This window comes from Rhinopithecus roxellana, chromosome 5 (genome assembly GCF_007565055.1).
Source record: "Rhinopithecus roxellana isolate Shanxi Qingling chromosome 5, ASM756505v1, whole genome shotgun sequence".
In the NCBI taxonomy this organism is placed as follows: Eukaryota; Metazoa; Chordata; class Mammalia; order Primates; family Cercopithecidae; genus Rhinopithecus; species Rhinopithecus roxellana.
Window position 1 is genome coordinate 65,100,829 of NC_044553.1, and position 19,377 is coordinate 65,120,205.

A 19,377-nucleotide genomic window follows, 5' to 3' on the forward strand; every position below is an offset into this window, starting at 1 on the left:
AGCTAGAATTTGGACCCAGTCTGGCTCTAGATCTTGTATTCTTAACCCTGTACAATGTGAACTTTGATCTATAGCCAGCCGGGGAGTAAGTATTCCTTTTTCTTTCTTTAAGAGTCCAAGGAATGACATGATTAGAGCTATGATTTAAGAAAGTTAAACTTGCAGTGTTATCTAGAATAGACTGGATTTGGAGAGCGAAGTGGAAGATGCTATCTAGCCATCATTAATGAGAATGGATATAAAGGATTCAGACAGTGTATCTAAAGGGACCAGATCACGCTAAAGTAAGATGAGGTCATTTCAGCCGACTCTAAAATTAGTGTGAAGTGTCACAGTAATATTTTATTCTGAAAATGAGCAAAATGGCATGCAAAAAGAGAACAAAAATAGCAGACTTTGCACTGTTTGAAAACTTGTCAAAAATTTCAGTGAACCATTAGCTGTAATTGATATTTACCTACCTCACATAATTTGAAATGATTACTATAATTTTAATTCTTAAGAAGTTTGTGTGTTGAAAGAACGAAAATGGTGTCACTGTGAATATTTCCTTAGAAATAGTTTTGGTGTCACCAAATTTTAATTATCCCGTTACATGATTTCTAATTATTTGAAATTAAATTTAGGTTTATTTTACATGTGAAATTAAAGGTGTCTTTAAATTGCTTTGCATTTTGGTTATTGCTGCCATGTGGATGCAGGCACACATTCAGGGGAGTTCATATATGGCTTGGAAAACTTTGTTTACAAGGACATCAAGCCTGGTGGGTATGCATGATTAATTATATTCAACTATATAAACATATTCTTGTGTATGCTTGTACTTTTGGTAGAGTCCATTTGATGGCATGCCATCCTTTTAGAAAATATGGAAATGTAATTTGTGTTTTCCCCCTTTACCATTATTTCCTTTTCCTCACCTGTAGTCATTTATTCATTCACTAAATATTTGAGTGTCTTCTTGTGGCAATCACTGTGCTGGATGATGCTGGATGTTTGTAGGGTAAACAAACATGATTCACTGTTCTTACGAAGCTTAGAGGATGATCTACAGATAACTTTCAGATTTGGGTTACCCTTTTGACTTTAGTTCTAGAGTTCATTAGTTTCTGAATTAAGCAGTTCCTCTCTGATAGTGGTGGTTTTGGAATGTAAAAAGCAATAAAGTGGATTTTTTCTTTTGAATTCAGAACCTTGACAGGAGATGTTCCTCTGAGCTTTGATTTGTTTCACCTCTGTTGTAGCTCTGGAGGTACCTCTAGACTACTGTCCTGTACAGCATATTGAAATTTCAAGCTTCGCAAAAGGCAAATTAAAGGCTTACTGTTTGTATTAGGATTTATAATAATGATTCTTTTATATACTAGGAAATATACCAAATACATTGAAATAATACTCTTTAGTATTTTACATAATCTGATTTGTTAAACTTTATGTTTTATATCATACTTCAAGAGCTTGTTATATTCACTCAATCACACTTAAATTTGTTTTCATTAAATGGCAATTGGGTCTGTATCTTGAAATTTATAAACAATAAGCATCATGTTAGAATTATCTCTGTAGCTGGGAACTTTAATATGTTGATTCATGTGACCAATGGTAGAGAAATTTTCATGACGGATTTCACAGCATTAGGTGAAATTACCCTGAAAGCAGTTTCCGTTCTAATAAACCTACTCCTTTTGTAAGTGTGCTTGTGTTAATTTGTCTTCTAGTTACCTTGCTTAATATAAAAGATAGCATGGAGATACTCATGGCTCACTGTCCAGTTTTGTAGGTTATAATCAAGCCAACTTACTGTAGTCTGGACAGCATTATTAAAAACAGCAGACTATAACAGCTGTCACTATAAAAGAAAACATCATTGATTCAGTTTTTTTTAAAAGGTACATTAGTGTAGATAAAAAATGAGTTCCAGAATGTTGGTGCTTCTGAAATGAGAATAGTTTATTATGTTGATGATATCTTCATTCAACTGGCTAGGACTTAACGTGTGTTTCATGATCATTTCCTCCTTTCAGTTTCTGAGTGTATATTATTTCCTCATTTGATGTTACTTCTTGTTTTTGTTTTATTCTAAATCATTGGTTCTCAAAAAGTCAAAATGATTTTCATAATAATACTAAGCATTATTTGATTTTTCCTTTTGTTGACATTTACATTGCTGGTGCAAAAGCAATGGTGGGTAGGAATAGCTGGCTGCCTTAGCATGATTCAAGGCGGTGGCACCAGACTGTAGTAGTAGTCACTGTGTTCTTCACTACCATGCACTCACAGTAAGCAAAATGAAACAAAAAAATTGCCAGTTTTTACTTAAGAATTCCCTTGATGAAGTAGGAAGTTTTAAATTTTAATGAACTTCAACCCTTGAGCATGTCTCTTTAATATTTTGTGCAACAGCCGAGAAAGTATACCTGCAGCATTTCTGCATACTGAAGTAGGGTGATTGTTTCAAGAAAAGTACTTGTGCAGACGTTTGAGTTGTGAGCTGAGCTAGTTGCTTTTTTCTGGAAAACCATTTTTACTAGGAAGAATCACAGACTATCATTATTCAGATTTGGTTGTTTGGTAGACACTTCAACAAAACCACTTCAAGGAAAAGCAACCGGCAATACTTGTTGCCAATGATAAAATTTGAACTCTTGAGTAGAATTTTGGAAAACTTGTATTTGTCACTTTGAGATCGACAGCTTCCCAGTAGTACTTTAAGACTTTTCTGATGAGATTGGTGGTAATATTAACAGATGTGAGTTTTGATATTAAATAATAAAATGACTTGACATTTGGAAGATTTGCATAATTCAATAAAGCAATATTTCCAATGGATGATAAAAGACATACATGTCTAAAGGGTTCATTTAAAGTGCAAGATGGACTAATTGATTTTAATTTGTATGAAAAATTCATTGATAGGGTTTCAGATTCCACGATGCAACTATCTTTAAGAAACCTCCACTTGTTGACTTTGATATAATACCTATAATTTCATGAAAAGGCAATGAAAATGCTCCCCCCTTTTCCAATTGTATATCTATAGTGAGATCAGATTTTCATCATGTACTTCAATTAAAACAAGGTATCTCAACAGGTTGAAGGCAGAAGCAGATATGCTAATCCAACTGTCTTCTACTAATTGAGACGTTAAAGAGATTTGTAAGAATGTAAAACCATGCGACTTTTCTCACTACAACTTTTTGTTTAAAAATATAGCTATTGTTATAACTATATGTTATGTAATGGCTTATTATTTTTAAATGAATTCATAATTTTTTCAGTTTTTATTTATAATATGGCAAATGTCAGTAGTTATAACTCACATAAATCAGAAGTTCTTTAGAGTCCTCAAGTTGTAAATGTTAAATGGGTTGTGAAACCAAAGTCTTTGAGAACTGCTTTAGTTTGTGATTGAGAACCATCGATTTATTTTTTATTGGATTAATTAGAAACTTTCTCTAAAGAGCTATATAGCACTAAGAGTAGATTTAAACTGTTTAAAGAGGTTTAAACATGATGTATCTGCCACTGAGATGAAAGACAGAACATGGGGCTAGAACAAATATGAAACCAGAAAGATAATTGGTCAGGTAAGAAGAGAATTTAAACCGAGGCAGCTGAGTCTGTCTTTGAAAGCTGTTCTAGCCAAGTGAAATGGTTTTCAGGGCTAGTCTGGCTTTCTTACTTGTTTCTTTTCAAATGGTATTTCTTTGAGAACTCATTCTTTTTATATATGTTTGATTTATGAATAGAACAGAGTCAGACGTTCACAGTGGCAAGAATTATTGGTATAGCACTATCCTGATTGTGTTACATTACTTATTAAATGTTTTCTTCTTGAAACTGAGGGTTTTATTTTTTGTAGTCCAGGATTTGTTTCTTAATTTTTGTAGTGGCAGAACAATTTGCTTTTAAAAATCAAGGAAGAACAAATTAAAAGTTTCAAGCTCAATTGCACATATATTCTCTCAACTATATATAACATTAATTTAGTTGGATCTGGATTTTTAAAATTCATTTGAACAGATAAGTATTGTATGCTTTGTGCCCAGATATAGGATAATTTCTGACCTAATGAAGTCTCCTGTCTGATGGCAAGACAATTGAGCAAACACTTCAAATATGGTATAATCACTGTTTAATGCAATTCTCTGTAAGGTACAGGCTCTGGGGCTACTTGGAGTAGTTTAAGAAGGCTTTACACAGGCAGTAGTGCTGGACCTGAGATTTAAAAGCTGCCTAGGAGTTCGCCTGGTGAAGAACTTCAGGGAGGGCGACACAAGTTCACAGAATTACATGTGTAGAGGCATTAGGCATTAGAAAATGTGGCTTATTTGGGAAAGTATAAGTATTATTTATGTAGTATCCAGTGCAAGGATGCACAGCAGGAGATAGAACAGGACAGGGACATAGGGGTCACATCATAAAAGGACTTTCTCTATTGTGTAAACACATTTTAATTATGTCTGGGAGGTTGCAGAGAGCCTTTAAATAATTTTGAGCAAGAGATCAACAGGCTGTGATTAGTATTTTAAAAGACATCAATCTGGTAACAGGGTAGAAGGACCTTTAGTAGGAGCTGAGGCTGGAGACTAGAAATCAGTAGATAATACAGAGACTGCCTCAAGAGTTCAGGCTGGAGGTGATGCCTGATAGGAATTTGAGTATGAAGATTTGTAAGTTGAGTAATACAGGTATTGGTAAATGCCAGAATGCAGTGAGGTAGTGTTGAAAGAGAATGAGGTTTTAAAGGAATTCCTGATTGAATTCAGTGTACAGTCCAATGTACATGTTATGCCCACTTAATGTTCTTTATATCCTTGAGTCATTAAATAATTTTGCTCGTGAAGTGTATCATCCAGAGGAAGTCATCTGTGGGCAACTTACCCTTTCATTTCATTTATGTGTCTGTGTTCCTACCATGTGTTTATCAAAACCTACTGAAAGTTTTATATTCTGTCATTGTTACATTTCCAATATTTTGGTAATATTGAAATTAAAGTGTAACTTTGTGAAGTCATTAATGTTATAAAAAGCATTGGGAATGGAGATTTTATCCAATTTTAGTATAATTACGCCTGCCAATTTATTGTCTAGATTAAAGAAGGTTATTCTTTACTATAGAACGTTATTCTAGACTAAAGAAAGTTTGTAAATTTGTCTTTATCTTGAAGTAACAGGTCAGTTTAGAATAAGGTAAGGTGAGTTGTGCCAAAATTTGCTGTTAGGAAGAATTCTCTTGTTTTCTTTTCTGTCCTGTAGTCTGCTAACTTGAATTTTATCCTTTTCTCACTAAAATGCTTCCACTGAGAAGGACGTAAACGTAAAAAGCACAAAAAACATTTTAAGAAACCTTTTAAAGGTCTTGATCGTTCAAAAGGTAGGTAAAAGTAGTTTTATGCCATGGTGTTGTTTATACACATTGCCACTTTATTTCTGACTTGGAATGTGAAATGAATGTCAGATAACAGTGTAAATTCAAAAACAAGTTTTAAGTTGGACATGCATATGAAAATATAAATAAAGACACTATTGGCTGTAATTTCCATTGAGTAGTGCCTTAGCTGTCCTTTGGTTATTAATTTTGAGGTATATGAGAATTTCAACTCTTGAGCTTGTATTTTTCTGTTTTTTAATAGATAAGCCAAAAGAAGCCAAAAAGGATACATTTGTGGAAAAATTGGCAACTCAAGTAATAAAAAATGTACAAGTAAAAATCACAGATATTCACATTAAGTATGAAGATGATGTAAGTAATTTTTATTTACTAAGTTTAAGTTAATAATTAAATACATATTTTATAATATTCTTGACTTTTCTATATATGGATTATCCCATTTTTAAATCCAAGATTGATTTTTTTCTTATGAGTACACTACCATATCTTCTTGTGTTAGGCTAGTTTTATTGGGCATTTACGTACGTAAATATACTGTAAAATTATCATGTATTCCTTTCTGAAGCTGATATAAGAGGTTTCTGGATTGTCCTCTGTTATTTTTTTTAAATTTTATTTTACGTGTTAAGACTTACTCTAACTTTAAGAAACTAATTATTGCTTTATGCTGACAAGTTAATTCTAAAAGGTGATGAAATAACTAATGGTATTGTTAATTGGCCAAAAAGTGACTTAAAACTCTGATCACGGCCGGGCGCGGTGGCTCAAGCCTGTAATCCCAGCACTTTGGGAGGCCGAGACGGGCGGATCACAAGGTCAGAAGATCGAGACCATCCTGGCTAACACTGTGAAACCCCGTCTCTACTAAAAAATACAAAAAACTAGCCGGGCGAGGTGGCGGGCGCCTGTAGTCCCAGCTACTCGGGAGGCTGAGGCAGGAGAATGGCGTGAACCCGGGAGGCAGAGCTTGCAGTGAGCTGAGATCTGGCCACTGCACTCCAGCCTGGGCGACAGAGTGAGACTCCGTCTCAAAAAAAAAAAAAAAAAAAAACTCTGATCACTTGACTTGGTCTCATTCTCTTTTCATTCCACTGAGTTGGATTGAACACCCACAACTGTTCACACACATGTACAACAGTAGTTACACGGAGGAAACCAAACTTCACTCATAACCAAAAGTGTAACATCAGCTGATTAAGAACTGTTTAACTGACTAATTTTAATTAAAGTACAAGACATATTTTGAACAATATGCATTGCTTTGTTTAAAAGTTTGAAACATGTAAGAACTTAAATTTTTTCATTTATCTGGGAACCTGGAAATGTTCATTGCTTCTAAAAATGAGTTTAATTATTTTTGCTTTAAGTTTGAATTGAATTAAAGCAATACTGACATTTCCAGAATTTCTTTTTCTTTTCTTCGTAAGTTCCCTATTTAACTTGATAGTCAGCAAGACACATTTGTAGATTTTCAAAAAATACCACCTCTGTCTTATGTTGACTTTATTTATGGAATCATTAAAATGAATTGTGTTAACAAATAAATGTCTTAAAAAAACCTCACTCATAAATGCCTTTGTTAATAACAAACTTAAGAAAATAAAGTATACTCAACACATCATGAAAGGGGAGGAGTTACCATTAAAATCCTATGTGGAGATAAGTGAACCTGGGTACACTGTTGGTGGGAATATAAATTACTTCAGCCATTTTGGAAAACAGTGTGGAGATTCCTCAGAAAACTAAAAATCCAATTACTGTATGATCTAGCAATCCCATTTCTAATTTGTAAAATTAAACTTTATCATAAGTATGTATATATAGGAAAAAACCTAGTATATTTAGGGTTTGGTACTATTTGTGGTTGCAGACATCCACTAGGGGGCTTGGAACATACCTCCAGAGGATAAAGGGGAACTGCGGTATATAGCCAAAGGAGTTGAAGTCAGTATGTCAAAGAGATGTCTGCATTCCCTTGTTCATTTCAGCACTATTCACTATAGAGAAGATTCCCCATCAGTGGATGAATGGATAAATAAAATGTATATATACACAATGGAATACTGTTCAGCCTTTAAAAAGAAGGAAATTCTTTCATTTACAAAATTATGTATTAAGAAATGGGTGTAGAGAAAATATAATAATTTATCATAAAGATGCTCACTGGGTAAGAGCTGTGGTTTATAGGTAGTACATTAGCAACTGAGGGTTGTCTTTAATAAAACAAATGGGTTTCTTCAGAAAGAGCTGCAAGTTATTTTGAGCTAGGTATCTCTAAGTGTAAAAAGATGAGTGTGAGAATAAAGGAAAATATTTTGCCACAAGTCATCATATGTCTGATGTTAATTAAAATGACTTATAAAGCTATTCGTTCTTCTCAACTATACCACATGGATTTTTTTCTGTTTAGAAAATTGTATGTGACTAAACTCTGTAGTCCCAGTTGAACGATTTAGAACATTATCCATTTCCCTTCTCCCTAGTTTCCTTAATTTCTGACCAAACAATTCTATAAGACTATAAGACTATAAGACTATAAGACTATAAGACTATAAGACTTTTCTTTAAGATGTCTAAAATAGTGATACTGTGCACATTGTGGTATAGTTTAAGCACCGTGGATTGCAGCTTACATATTGAAGATCAGAAATAGAACAAAAACTTAATGTTGACAGATTTTGGATATAGAGACTAAAGAAATTAAATATTAAGGATCTAGAGATTTTCCTAGAAGCATTTTGAAGTGTTAGACAGTTCATAAAGTATGAAAGCCTTTTTTTTTTTTAATGTGTAAATTTAAGGAGTGCAAGTACAGCCTTGTTACATGATACACTGCCTAGTGGCGAAGTCTGAACTTTTAGTGTCTCCATCACCCATAATATACATTGTACCAATTAATAAATTTCTTACCATTTACACTACTTCTCACCCACCTGATGCTTTCAAGTCTCCAATGTCTATAATTCCACAAACTGACCATGTGTATTCATTATTTAGCTGCCACTTATAAATGAGAACATGCAGTTTGTGTTTCTGCTTCTGGGTTGTTTCACTTAAATGATGGCCTCCAGTTTCATCCATGTTGCTGCAAAAAAACCCAAACAAACATGTTCTCCTGTTTTTATGGCTGAATAGTATTCCACTGTGTACCCTAAGTGTTATTAAAATGACTTCACAGCAGTGTTATCTGTAACACCTTTTGAAATTTATCTGTGAAAACATCTTCGATGATACACATAAGAAGATTATTCCTTTTTAACTGTCTAGAGAAAAGTCTTGTTAGTCATAGTTAGTGAGTCATCTTCTAGTATGAAAAGAGTTCCACTGGGAAAGGATCTTACTGGTAGCATAGAAGTGTTATGTCTACAAAATATGGATAATCACAGCCATGTTACTACTTGCCTCCCCTGTGTTTTCCACATATCGAATTGGGTTGTAACCTGTAAACACATTTCCCTCTGCTGCCTATTGTAAAGGACATGGATTTGCCTTCACCATCAGCATATTTTACTGTTATCTTTTCTTCTTTGGTAGGTCACTGATCCAAAGCGGCCTCTTTCATTTGGTGTCACGTTGGGAGAGCTCAGTCTACTGGTAATGTTTGCTTTATTTAAAACTTCTGTGGAATCTGTAAAGTATTATTCTGAAGTCACAGGGTGAATTGTCTAAAATCAACTATTCTACAAAGAACTATAGTTTTTTAAATGTACTATCGTGCTACACAACTTTCTAGAAGTTTAACATTAGTGATGCTATTATTACATTTTAAAATTATTTTTAATTGTCTTTCCATGTAACAAGTATCAAAATATCATCATCAAATAATTTGAAAGAAATAAAAGCTGTATCTTAAACATGGGGAAAGTAGGGGAAGATGAATTTCTGTAGAGTGAAAGATATACATTTTTGATATAGGTAGATGGAATTTCTAAATAGCTTATATATGTACATATGTTTATATATGTGTGTGTATGTGCGTGCACTCATCTCATTGGGCTATATGTAAATTATTTTGATTATTTTATAATGAATTTTTCTTTTAATGGTCTTTAAGGGTAGACAGTTGTGTGTGTGCGTATCTATACACACACATATATATATATAGGCAGGACTTTTTTTTTTCTATTACAGGCAACTAAGTAGTAGGAAACATGTTTTGGGGCATGTAAGTGAAGACAAATAGCTGAATTAGGTTTTGCTACAGAGAAGAAGATGTGGTTCACTTCGATACTTTTAAAGTTAAGGACTGAACCATAAATCCTACCAGACAAGTTTGCCTTATGACTACTTATATGGAGGGGGCCTCAATAGGGAAAGAAGAGGAAGAAGAATGGAAGGGTGGTAGACTGGCAGAAAAACAGGAAAAGAAGGACATGGTTATGTGGAAGGCTTAACAATGTTATGGGCATATAGAGAAGTAGAGATACACACGGAGTTGAAGAACAGAGCCGAAACAATAAAGAAAAAGAGCTAAAGAGACAAAGGAAAGGGAATGAAGGAAGCTAGTGTTTAATATACTGTTTATCCTTTGCCTGTTTCCAAAATGAATTTGAAGTAGCTTTCGACCACAGAAGTATACAGTAACACCTTTAAAGAGGATAGAATCTATGTTCTAAAGGATAGAGAGAGAATTGTTCCAGAAAGCTGTAACTAGTGATAGTGGTCATAAGGGAGCATAGTAACTTTGAGCTTCTAGCAGACAATGTAAAAAATACAAACTGGTCATATATCTCCTTTTGTCTGATAACAGATATACTGTTGCACAAGAATATGTAGTTTCCTTAGTGTTTGCTGTTGTTTGTCCCTTTGTTTCTTTGCTCAGACTCTTCATTCTGCTTTAGTTGTCTGTATTACTTTCTTCTCTTTGTCTGCCTGGTGATTCTACTTAAGTTTTAATACTTATGTGATACATGACCTTTCTTTCTCATTCTTTTTCATTTCCTTCTTAGAATTTACCATTCCCTCTTTTATGCTTCCTATTGTATTTTATCAAAGACCTGTAAAATATTATTGTATTGGTTACCATGTTAATCTCCTTCTGTCAAGACCACATTCATTCACTGAAGTAGTACCTACCTTTTAGTGTTTTTGTGATGATTAAATGAGATGGTTTATGTAAAACATTTGGCACATTATCTGGCTCAGTTATTTCCTGTTTCAACTATCACAGTGGCTATTATAACAACAACAGCAATAGCAAACCTATCTCTTTTGTATCCATACCATTTGTTTTTCTTTGCAATTACATTCTAACTTTTAAATCTAAAGTTATCGTCACACCTCTGATCTGGATCTCATTTTACCTATCTGCCCATTGTACTCTCACTCTACTACTCCACTGTAACAGTTCTTAACAAGTTTCTCAAAAACCCCCTTGCTGCTAAATAAGTTTAGTATTTGGCATTGCTGAACATGCTGTCCTTGTAGAAACATGGTCATGCTGTAATTTCCATACCCTCCTGGTTTTCTTCCTATTACACAACAATTATTTGTTTTTTTTAAAAAGAATGTGTACCATTTTCAATAGTGTATAGGTTGGCTGTCTGTTTTCATTCATATCCAATTCTTTCCACAGTTCAAATTCAAATACGTATTAATCCAGTAATTATTTTCTGAATGAATGAACTCAAGTTAGAATCACGTCAGTTCTCTTTTCATTGTTTCTTTGATTTTGTCTTATAAATATATGTAAAGAAATAGATAGCTAGTATTAGCTAACATTAAATTAGCTTAAAGAAAGATGTCTTTTATTCCTAAATTATTTTGTTACATTTTACAAGTATTAGAGCACCATTATATGACATCCATAGCACATTTCACAGGTATTCTCTTTTTTATTTTAGACTGCAAATGAACACTGGACTCCATGCATATTAAATGAAGCAGACAAAATTATATACAAGGTATTATATTGGAATAAAAATTTTTGTTGGTTTCCTAGGTGCACTTAATTTATTTTCTTGAAGAAACATTGATGGAGCAGAACATGCCGTTGGAGTGTGATTTAAAAGTCTAGCATCTAGTTTTGGCCCTGCTACTTAGTGTGTGACCCTCTGTAATCACTTACTAGTTCTGAGATATAGGTTCTTTAGCTATCAAGTAAAGATACAGGATACAGTTAATAGTTCCCAAATGGTACTTTATGAACATTAGATATTGAGATACTTTTAGATGTTATAGAAAAAATATTCTCTGATCAAGTAAGATTATTGATTTAAAGTACTAAGCTATACATAATTAAACAGATATGTTTCATTTTATTTTAAACTATAGAGCTTTAAATATGTTAACAAACACTGAATCTCCAAGAGGGATATTTAGTATGTAGCTTTCCCACCTTCTTGACCATAGACTCCTCTGCTACCACCTGTTTTCAGGAAACAGATATTTGTATCTGCTGGAAGGAACATGTCTTTTTTTTTTAGCAAAATGTTTACAGGGTTTGTTAAATACTAAATTCTCAATAAATATTTGATAATTGAATGAATGAGTTCCTTGGAAATAGTGTTCTTGAAAGCACAATTTAGCAAATGCTAGACTTAATAAAGTCTGAATAACATGAATATATTTTCCCCTCATTTTTTTATTATTTTCTTTCCTTTAAAAATTCAAAATGGCATTTGGGTAATTTTGGAGTGGTGAACAGAATAATCTTTTAAAATTGATTCATAATTTCAGTGTGTTGATTGCTTGATCTCTTTTCATTTTTCTCTTGTAGCTTATACGACTTGATAGTCTTAGCGCATACTGGAATGTAAACTGCAGCATGTCTTACCAGAGATCAAGGGAACAGATTTTGGTAATGTTAATGTATACTTGGAAGAGCTAACTTCACTCCCGCTCCCTAAATTTGTTTAATATAAGAGGGCGTTCATAGGACAGGATATCAGCCATTTGTTTAACTTGTATTTCGCTAAATCAGAAATATGAAAAACATCCTTTCAAATCCACTATGTGTCTTCAGAAAAGCAGTTTTGTTTTTGAAGATCTTTGTGAAATCATTCACTGGACAGTGACATCAGAGTCCATGGTATTAAATTAAAACTGTATTTATGCTTTTTTACATTCTCATTTTGATGATATTCTTGTCACATTTTGATTTCATATTATAATGATTAAGAATATTATAAAGATAATATTTCTCAGATATAAAACATGTATCTTTGACAAATGTTTTAGACATTTGTTATGATGATTTTCTGAATAGTAGAAGATTAATTCAAAACTTCAGTATGCTAAATCAGTCTTAGCCATGTTTATTTGCTTAGAGGATAAAGAAAGAACAACTGAATTTTTAGAACTGGATAAATTTCAATCTTCCATCTCATATTTCTCAGAAAGATACTGTAACATATGATTTGCCTTTGACTGGAATGTGTCTGAAATCCCAGTGTATGCATATACATATATGTGCATTTTTTCAGAGTCAGAGGGGAAATACTACAAGGTTGTTTGTAGACATACCAAATTCTTAAAATTATCTGTTTCTGTGTCTTTATACTTGTAAATAATGTTCAGTGTGTTTTTCTTATTGACTACTAGTAACAGAGAAACAAAGATATTGATATAAGAACCAAGTTTTGTGTGTGTGTGCATGTGTGTGACTGAATATATGTGCATTTTCGTTTTCATTCTCATTCAAATTTTTTGTTTAGGATCAGCTGAAAAATGAAATTCTTACAAGTGGAAATATACCCCCAAATTATCAATACAGTAAGTAATAGTAAAAGTTTATTTCATGTTATAGGAAGAAACATAGAAGTAAATACATTATTTTAAAATACTTTTCTGATAATATTACTTAGTCAAAGAATATTAATTTTATACCTTGCTATTATGATATAGCATGTTTGGGTTATAATTAATTATTTAGGAATAGATCGCAATACACACACCACTGGAGAATAGCAGATAGAGAAGGGCAGTATAACTGTAGTTCATTCCCTACAGCCAACTTTCTTTGAATTCCGTGTATTCTTCTTAGCTTGCTGTTTTATTCTTTGTTTTAGGATTTAGGTTTTGTTTCTTTCTTTTTTCAAAAAGTAACCAAATCTCTGAGATTCTGGTATTCAGGTCACCCTTATGTTACTACTGCAGTGTAAACGTAATCCTGCCACTCTAGAGAATTCTTTTTCTGAGCTTTTCTATTTCTTGGCAGCCTCACCTTTATTTTACAACTAGATCTCTAACACAGCTTCCTGCTTATTTGTTTATTTTTTCCATCTGTTTTCTTTATTTTAGTTTCATGCTATTGAAGTTTTATTTTAGTTTCATGCTGTTGGGTTTGTTTTTATTTAGTATACCCCTTTATGGTTGTTCGCAGCTTTTATACTCATGTTGTTCCATATTACTCTGGTTCACTGTTCTTTTCTTCATGTTCTTTTATAACTAACTGAATTGACGCTATAATAGTTGGCACTTATGTTACATAGATCCCTACATTTTATGATGATAAAACTTTCAAGTGCTGCTAGTTTGTGAAAGCATTTGGGTTCATTGATATAAAAAAAATAGTTAAGGAAAATCTACAATTTCATTCTTAGGCATTTTCCATTTATAACTAGCCTTTAAAGCCGTTGAAAATTTTGTACAATCTTTTGCAAAGTGTAATTACCATAAGATATCACAGGTTTTATAGTTTTGATATTATTCATAGGTAAAATTTATCACCTTGCATTACCCTATCATCTTCCCTAACACACCTTTTTATATTACTTCTCAACCTGAAGATTATTTTCTTTAGTTGATTCTAAGGTTATGTATGTAATGATCATTTTGAAAATAATAGAGATGAGCAGATTCTTTTTTTGGAATGAATTTTATTCATGATTGTGTTACTAAATTTTGCTAGTGATTAAATAAGACAGAAATTTATCAGATCTTATTTCCTTTTTGTATTAGTATTTTTAATGAATAATAAAATCACTAAATGTCTTGCAGCAAGGAAGAGAAGTCTAATTTTATGCAGACTGTAAATAACCAAGAGTAGATTATTGTCTCTTTTATACATTTCTTACCTAGAAGCATAGGGCTCCAATTTCCTCCTTGGAGATTTCGCTTCAACCATTGAGCTTATTATTATGCATATAAGTAGAAGCTTAAATTGCTTAAATATTTTTTGGTAGTGATTTTGTTACACACGTTTTTGATCATTTTTCTTCTAGAATAACAGTGTTCTCATAATTATTTACACTTGTTTATATGTAAAAGCATATAAACATATCTTATGTCTTCCCATGTAATACAAGTTTTCCAGCCAATATCAGCCTCTGCAAAACTCTACATGAATCCTTATGCAGAATCAGAGCTCAAAACGCCCAAATTGGATTGGAACATAGAAATACAAAATATTGCCATTGAACTGACCAAACCTCAGGTATGATTCATGTGGACATTTCCAGCTTTGATTGACCTTGAATCTTAACTGCTTTTATTTGTGATTATTAGTTCTCTAGTGGTTGGTGATTTTTTGGGGTTCGTTATGTTGAGATTTGACTGTTTAAAAATTTTCTTTTTAAAGAAAATGAATTTCAAATTTAAGAAGTAGTTTTTAAAAATTTTATTTTATCTTTTCCTAAATTGTGGAGAATCATATCAAACTGTAGGGAATGACATTATTTCCATTTGGCTCACAATTGTTGATGGAATATTTTTTTTTTTTTTTTTTTGAGACGGAGTGTCACTCTGTCGCCCAGGCCGGAGTGCAGTGGTGCGATTTCAGCTCACTGCAAGCTCCGACTCCCAGGTTCACGCCATTCTCCTGCCTCAGCCTCCCAAGTAGCTGGGACTATAGGCGCCCACCACCACGCCCGGCTAATTTTTTTGTATTTTTTAGTAGAGACGGGTTTCACTGTGTTAGCCAGGATGGTCTCGATCTCCTGACCTTGTGATCTGCCCACCTCGGCCTCCCAAAGTGCTGGGATTACAGGCGTGAGCCACCATGCCTGGCCTGTTGATGAAAGATTTTAATGTGTTTTTCCCTCCTCAGTTTTTAATGGAAGGCACTCTTATTAAATATTGTTTATTTAATTTTTAGAACAGCAACGTTGGCAGCTTTTTCCACTATTTGTTTCCCAAGCATGGTTATGTGCCCCGAGAGTTGGGGTGACAGGCTTGGTGAACTGGAAGTGAAAGGAGGATAGGAGATTTAGCTAATTGAGCTTTTTTGTACAATTCTGTTCAATAAAAATGTAATGCAAGTTGTAATTTTATATTTTCTTGTAGCTGTGTTAACACTGTAAAAAGAAAAAGGTGAAATTAACTTTAATAATACATTTTATTTAACTTAATATTTCCAAAATATTAATCATATCAACGTGTAATAAATGTAAAAAGTTGTAATGAGACATTTTACATAAATTAAAATACATTTAAGTTCAGACTAGACACATTTCAAGCGATGAACAGCCACATGGTGGGTAACTTTTAGTTAGAACTGCATTGGGAAAAATTAGAGAGGAGGAAGCTAGACTCGCCCCTTTTTAAAAATCTTCTCTGGTTTCGTGCTGCCTCTGGGTGTATGTTTCCCTCCATTTGAGCTGTTTGTCAGATCTACACAGAGTTGCTGTGTTGATGGTAAGATGGCTGCTTAAATAGCTTTATCTTGCTTTGGTCATGCAAATAATTTTTGCAGTAATTTCAAAATCAACTCATAGATAACTACTGCTGAAACAATGGTCCAGAGGAAAAATATATAGTCTTAGAAACAGGCATATTTTATATCATAATTTACAGATACCATATTTCATTGTTTCTAAGATGTTCATTTAGTTTACATTTTAACATCTGAAAATAGGATGTATATATTGGTGATAACACAATTTAATTAACAGTTTTCTTTTGTAGTAGAACCTAAAATTATATTACAACTTAAAATTGATAGTGTCTTAAATTTGATGAACTGTAGTATACTTATAATTGATAGCATCTTAAATTTGATGAAATATAGTATATTATTGGGCTACCAGGCAACATTGTTCAGGAAATTTAGAGTCTCACTAGACTGAAAAATAGAATGAAATTTAGTCTTTATTTATATGTACAATGTAGTAAATATAATTTTATTTTTGTTTTAACAGTACTTAAGTATGATTGACCTTTTGGAGTCAGTGGATTATATGGTTAGGAATGCGCCTTATAGGAAATACAAGCCTTATTTACCACTTCATACCAATAGTCGACGATGGTAAGTTAGAATTTGTTTTTTGTTTTGTGAGGAACATATAATCATATATTTAGTTACTGTCAGAGTTAAGCAACTTTCAAAAGCCAAGTAATTCAGCCACTTTAAAAAAAGAGACAAGAGTATTAAAAGATAAATAGTAAATATATTGATTACTTATAAGAACAGCTTTCACTTCTTTTGTATGTCCATATTACTTTTTTCATATGAACATCCACTTATATTTCTGCTCCTAGGTTCCCAAATTCCTTTTTTTTTTTTTGAGATAGAGTCTTGCTCTGACCCCATGCTGGAGTGCTGTGGCGCGATCTTGGCTCACTGCAACCTCTGCCTCCCCGGTTCAGGCGATTCTCCTGCCTCAGCTTCCCCAGTAGCTGGGACTACAGGTGTGTGCCACCACGCCCAGCTTATTTTTGTATTTTTATTTTTTTGAGACAGAGTCTTGCTCTGTTGCCCAGGCTGGAGTGCAGTGATGCGATCTCGGCTCACTGCAACCTCCACCTCCAGGGTTCAAGCAACTCCCTGCCTCAGCCTCCCAAGTAACTGAGATTACAGGCGCCCACCACCACGCCCAGCTAATTTTTGTGTTTTTAGTAGAGACGGGGTTTCAGCATCTTGACATCTTGAACTCCTGACCTTGTGATCCACTCTCCCCGGCCTCCCAAAGTGTTGGAATTACAGGCGTAAGCCACTGCACCCAGCCTAATTTTTGTATTTTTATTAGAGATGGGGTTTCACCATGTTGACCAGGATAGTCTCAATCTCTTGACCTCGTGATCTGCCCACCTTGGCCTCTCAAAGTGCTGGGATTACAGATGTGAGCCGCTGCACCCTGCTGGTTCCCAAATTCTTAACATTCAAGGCATTCAACATTTTTACCAAAGTTTTATTGCTTATCAGTTACCCACGTAGACTCAGTGTTATAACCATACTGGATACTCTTTCCCACATGTCATTTTGTGCCTTTTGGATTTTGCTTTGATAAACTCTCTTCCTTAAATGTTTTCTTATATCTAAGTCTATTTAAGTCAGACAATTTTACTGGGAATTGCTGAGCTCTTATAGGAAGAGAGTTAAAAAGAACAAAAAATTTGACAGTGTAAGTTCTAAAAAGTCAAGACTTTTCCTGTTTTGTGTTAAACCATTATATTCACATTTCTGTTAACAAAATTTGATTTTCAGGTGGAAATATGCAATTGACTCTGTTCTTGAAGTTCATATAAGAAGGTATACACAGATGTGGTCATGGAGTAATATAAAAAAGCACAGGCAGTTACTCAAGAGTTATAAAATTGCCTACAAAAACAAGTTAACACAGTCTAAAGTCTCAGAAGAAATACAGAAAGAAATTCAGGTATATCTTGCATGTATATTAGTGAGAACTATTATTTGTCTAATTGTCCTTTAATATTCTTCTGCATGTAATTTGAATCAAAAAATAATTTTAGGAAGAACAGGATTCACCCCTTTTTGAGAGAGAATTATATGGGAAAATGCAGAATTTTTTTTTTCCAGTTTTTCTTCTTTAAAAAAACTTTTTTCCCCATGCCAATATCAGATAAGATAAGGTTACTGTAAATGATTTGGGAAACGTGTCTGGTTTTTATAATAATGTTTAGAAAGTCAGTATCAGAGCTGTTTAAATATGTGTTTATTAGATAGCTATATCTTGTTTTGTTAGTAAACATCCTGTATTTATATGGTAGTAGCTTTTCAAAATGCTTCAAAATATTATTTATAAAAAACTTTTACTTCTTGGGAACGAAGAGGTCTTATCTACCCCTGTTTAAAAGGTAGAAACACGGCTGGGCGCGGTGGCTCACGCCTGTAATCCCAGCACTTTGGGAGGCTGAGGTGGGCGGATCACCTGAGGTAGGGAATTGGAAACCAGCCTGGCCAACATGGTGAAACCCTGTCTCTACTAAAAATATTAAAAAAATTAGCTGGCGGTGGTGGTGGGCGCCTGTAATCCCAGCTACTCGGGGGGCTGAGACAGGAAAATTGCTTGAACCGGGAGGCGGAGGTTACAGTGAGCCGAGATCCTGCCATTGCATTCCAGCCTGGGCAACAAGAGCAAAACTCTATCTCAAGAAAAAAATAAAAGAAAAAAATATAAAAAAAGGTAGAATCACACTGGATACATAATTTGCCTAATGTCTTCTGATTTCAGTTATAGAACTATTTCTACCAATGATTCATAATGTGAAAAATGAGTTGAATTACTATTTTTATGAGTTGAATTACTATTTTTCTGCAATAGTATGAAATATTAGAAAAAGTGTAGGTATTGGAGTCAGATGGATTTGGGTTCATGTACTGACTTGGATATTTACCAAGTGTCCTTCTGATTATGGACACAAGTTTCTGAAACTCCCAGGTCTAGTGTTCTCATATATAAAATGGTAACAATATCTGTCTTACAGAGTTGTGAGAATTGTATGAGACAGCACATAAAGCACTTAGAACACAGGTCACCTGGTTAACGTACTTTTATATAAATGCCTCAAATCAGTTTCTACTGTAGCCTACTTATTGTTTTGCAGAATTTTACATTCTTAAATATTATGTGTTTTGTAATGGCACCCTTAGTACAATGGCTATATAATAATAAGAATGGGAGGAGTAAGAAGTAAGAATCATAAGAATGGTATGTAAAACAAGTCCCCTTTGTAAATATTCTTGTTTTCATGTGCATTTATGTCTATGTGTTAATTATAATGTTCTCACATAAAAATTATTTTCATACTGTATTTAATGAGGATTTATTTTCTTGGAAAACTTATTTTCTTACTGTAAAAAA

At 33.5% G+C, this 19,377-nt stretch overlaps 1 protein-coding gene across 4 annotated transcripts in view; it reads left to right on the top strand.

The window, feature by feature from the left end:
* Positions 1-19,377, top strand: part of VPS13C (vacuolar protein sorting 13 homolog C) — a 190,067-nt gene that overhangs the window by 28,813 nt on the left and 141,877 nt on the right. For 3 of the 4 annotated variants that reach the window (XR_749201.2, XR_749202.2, XM_010374226.2), the window contains exons 6-13: positions 5,637-5,746; positions 8,930-8,989; positions 11,239-11,298; positions 12,114-12,194; positions 13,051-13,108; positions 14,644-14,771; positions 16,474-16,580; positions 17,760-17,931. Coding sequence is in view for 2 of the 4 variants with exons in the window: in XM_010374226.2 (XP_010372528.1) it covers positions 5,637-5,746; positions 8,930-8,989; positions 11,239-11,298; positions 12,114-12,194; positions 13,051-13,108; positions 14,644-14,771; positions 16,474-16,580; positions 17,760-17,931 (776 nt within the window). In the remaining 2 variants the exon portion in view is untranslated. Of the gene's footprint in view, positions 1-5,636; positions 5,747-8,929; positions 8,990-11,238; positions 11,299-12,113; positions 12,195-13,050; positions 13,109-14,643; positions 14,772-16,470; positions 16,581-17,759; positions 17,932-19,377 lie in introns of those variants that run through there. The other variant, XM_030930048.1, reaches the window with a different exon arrangement.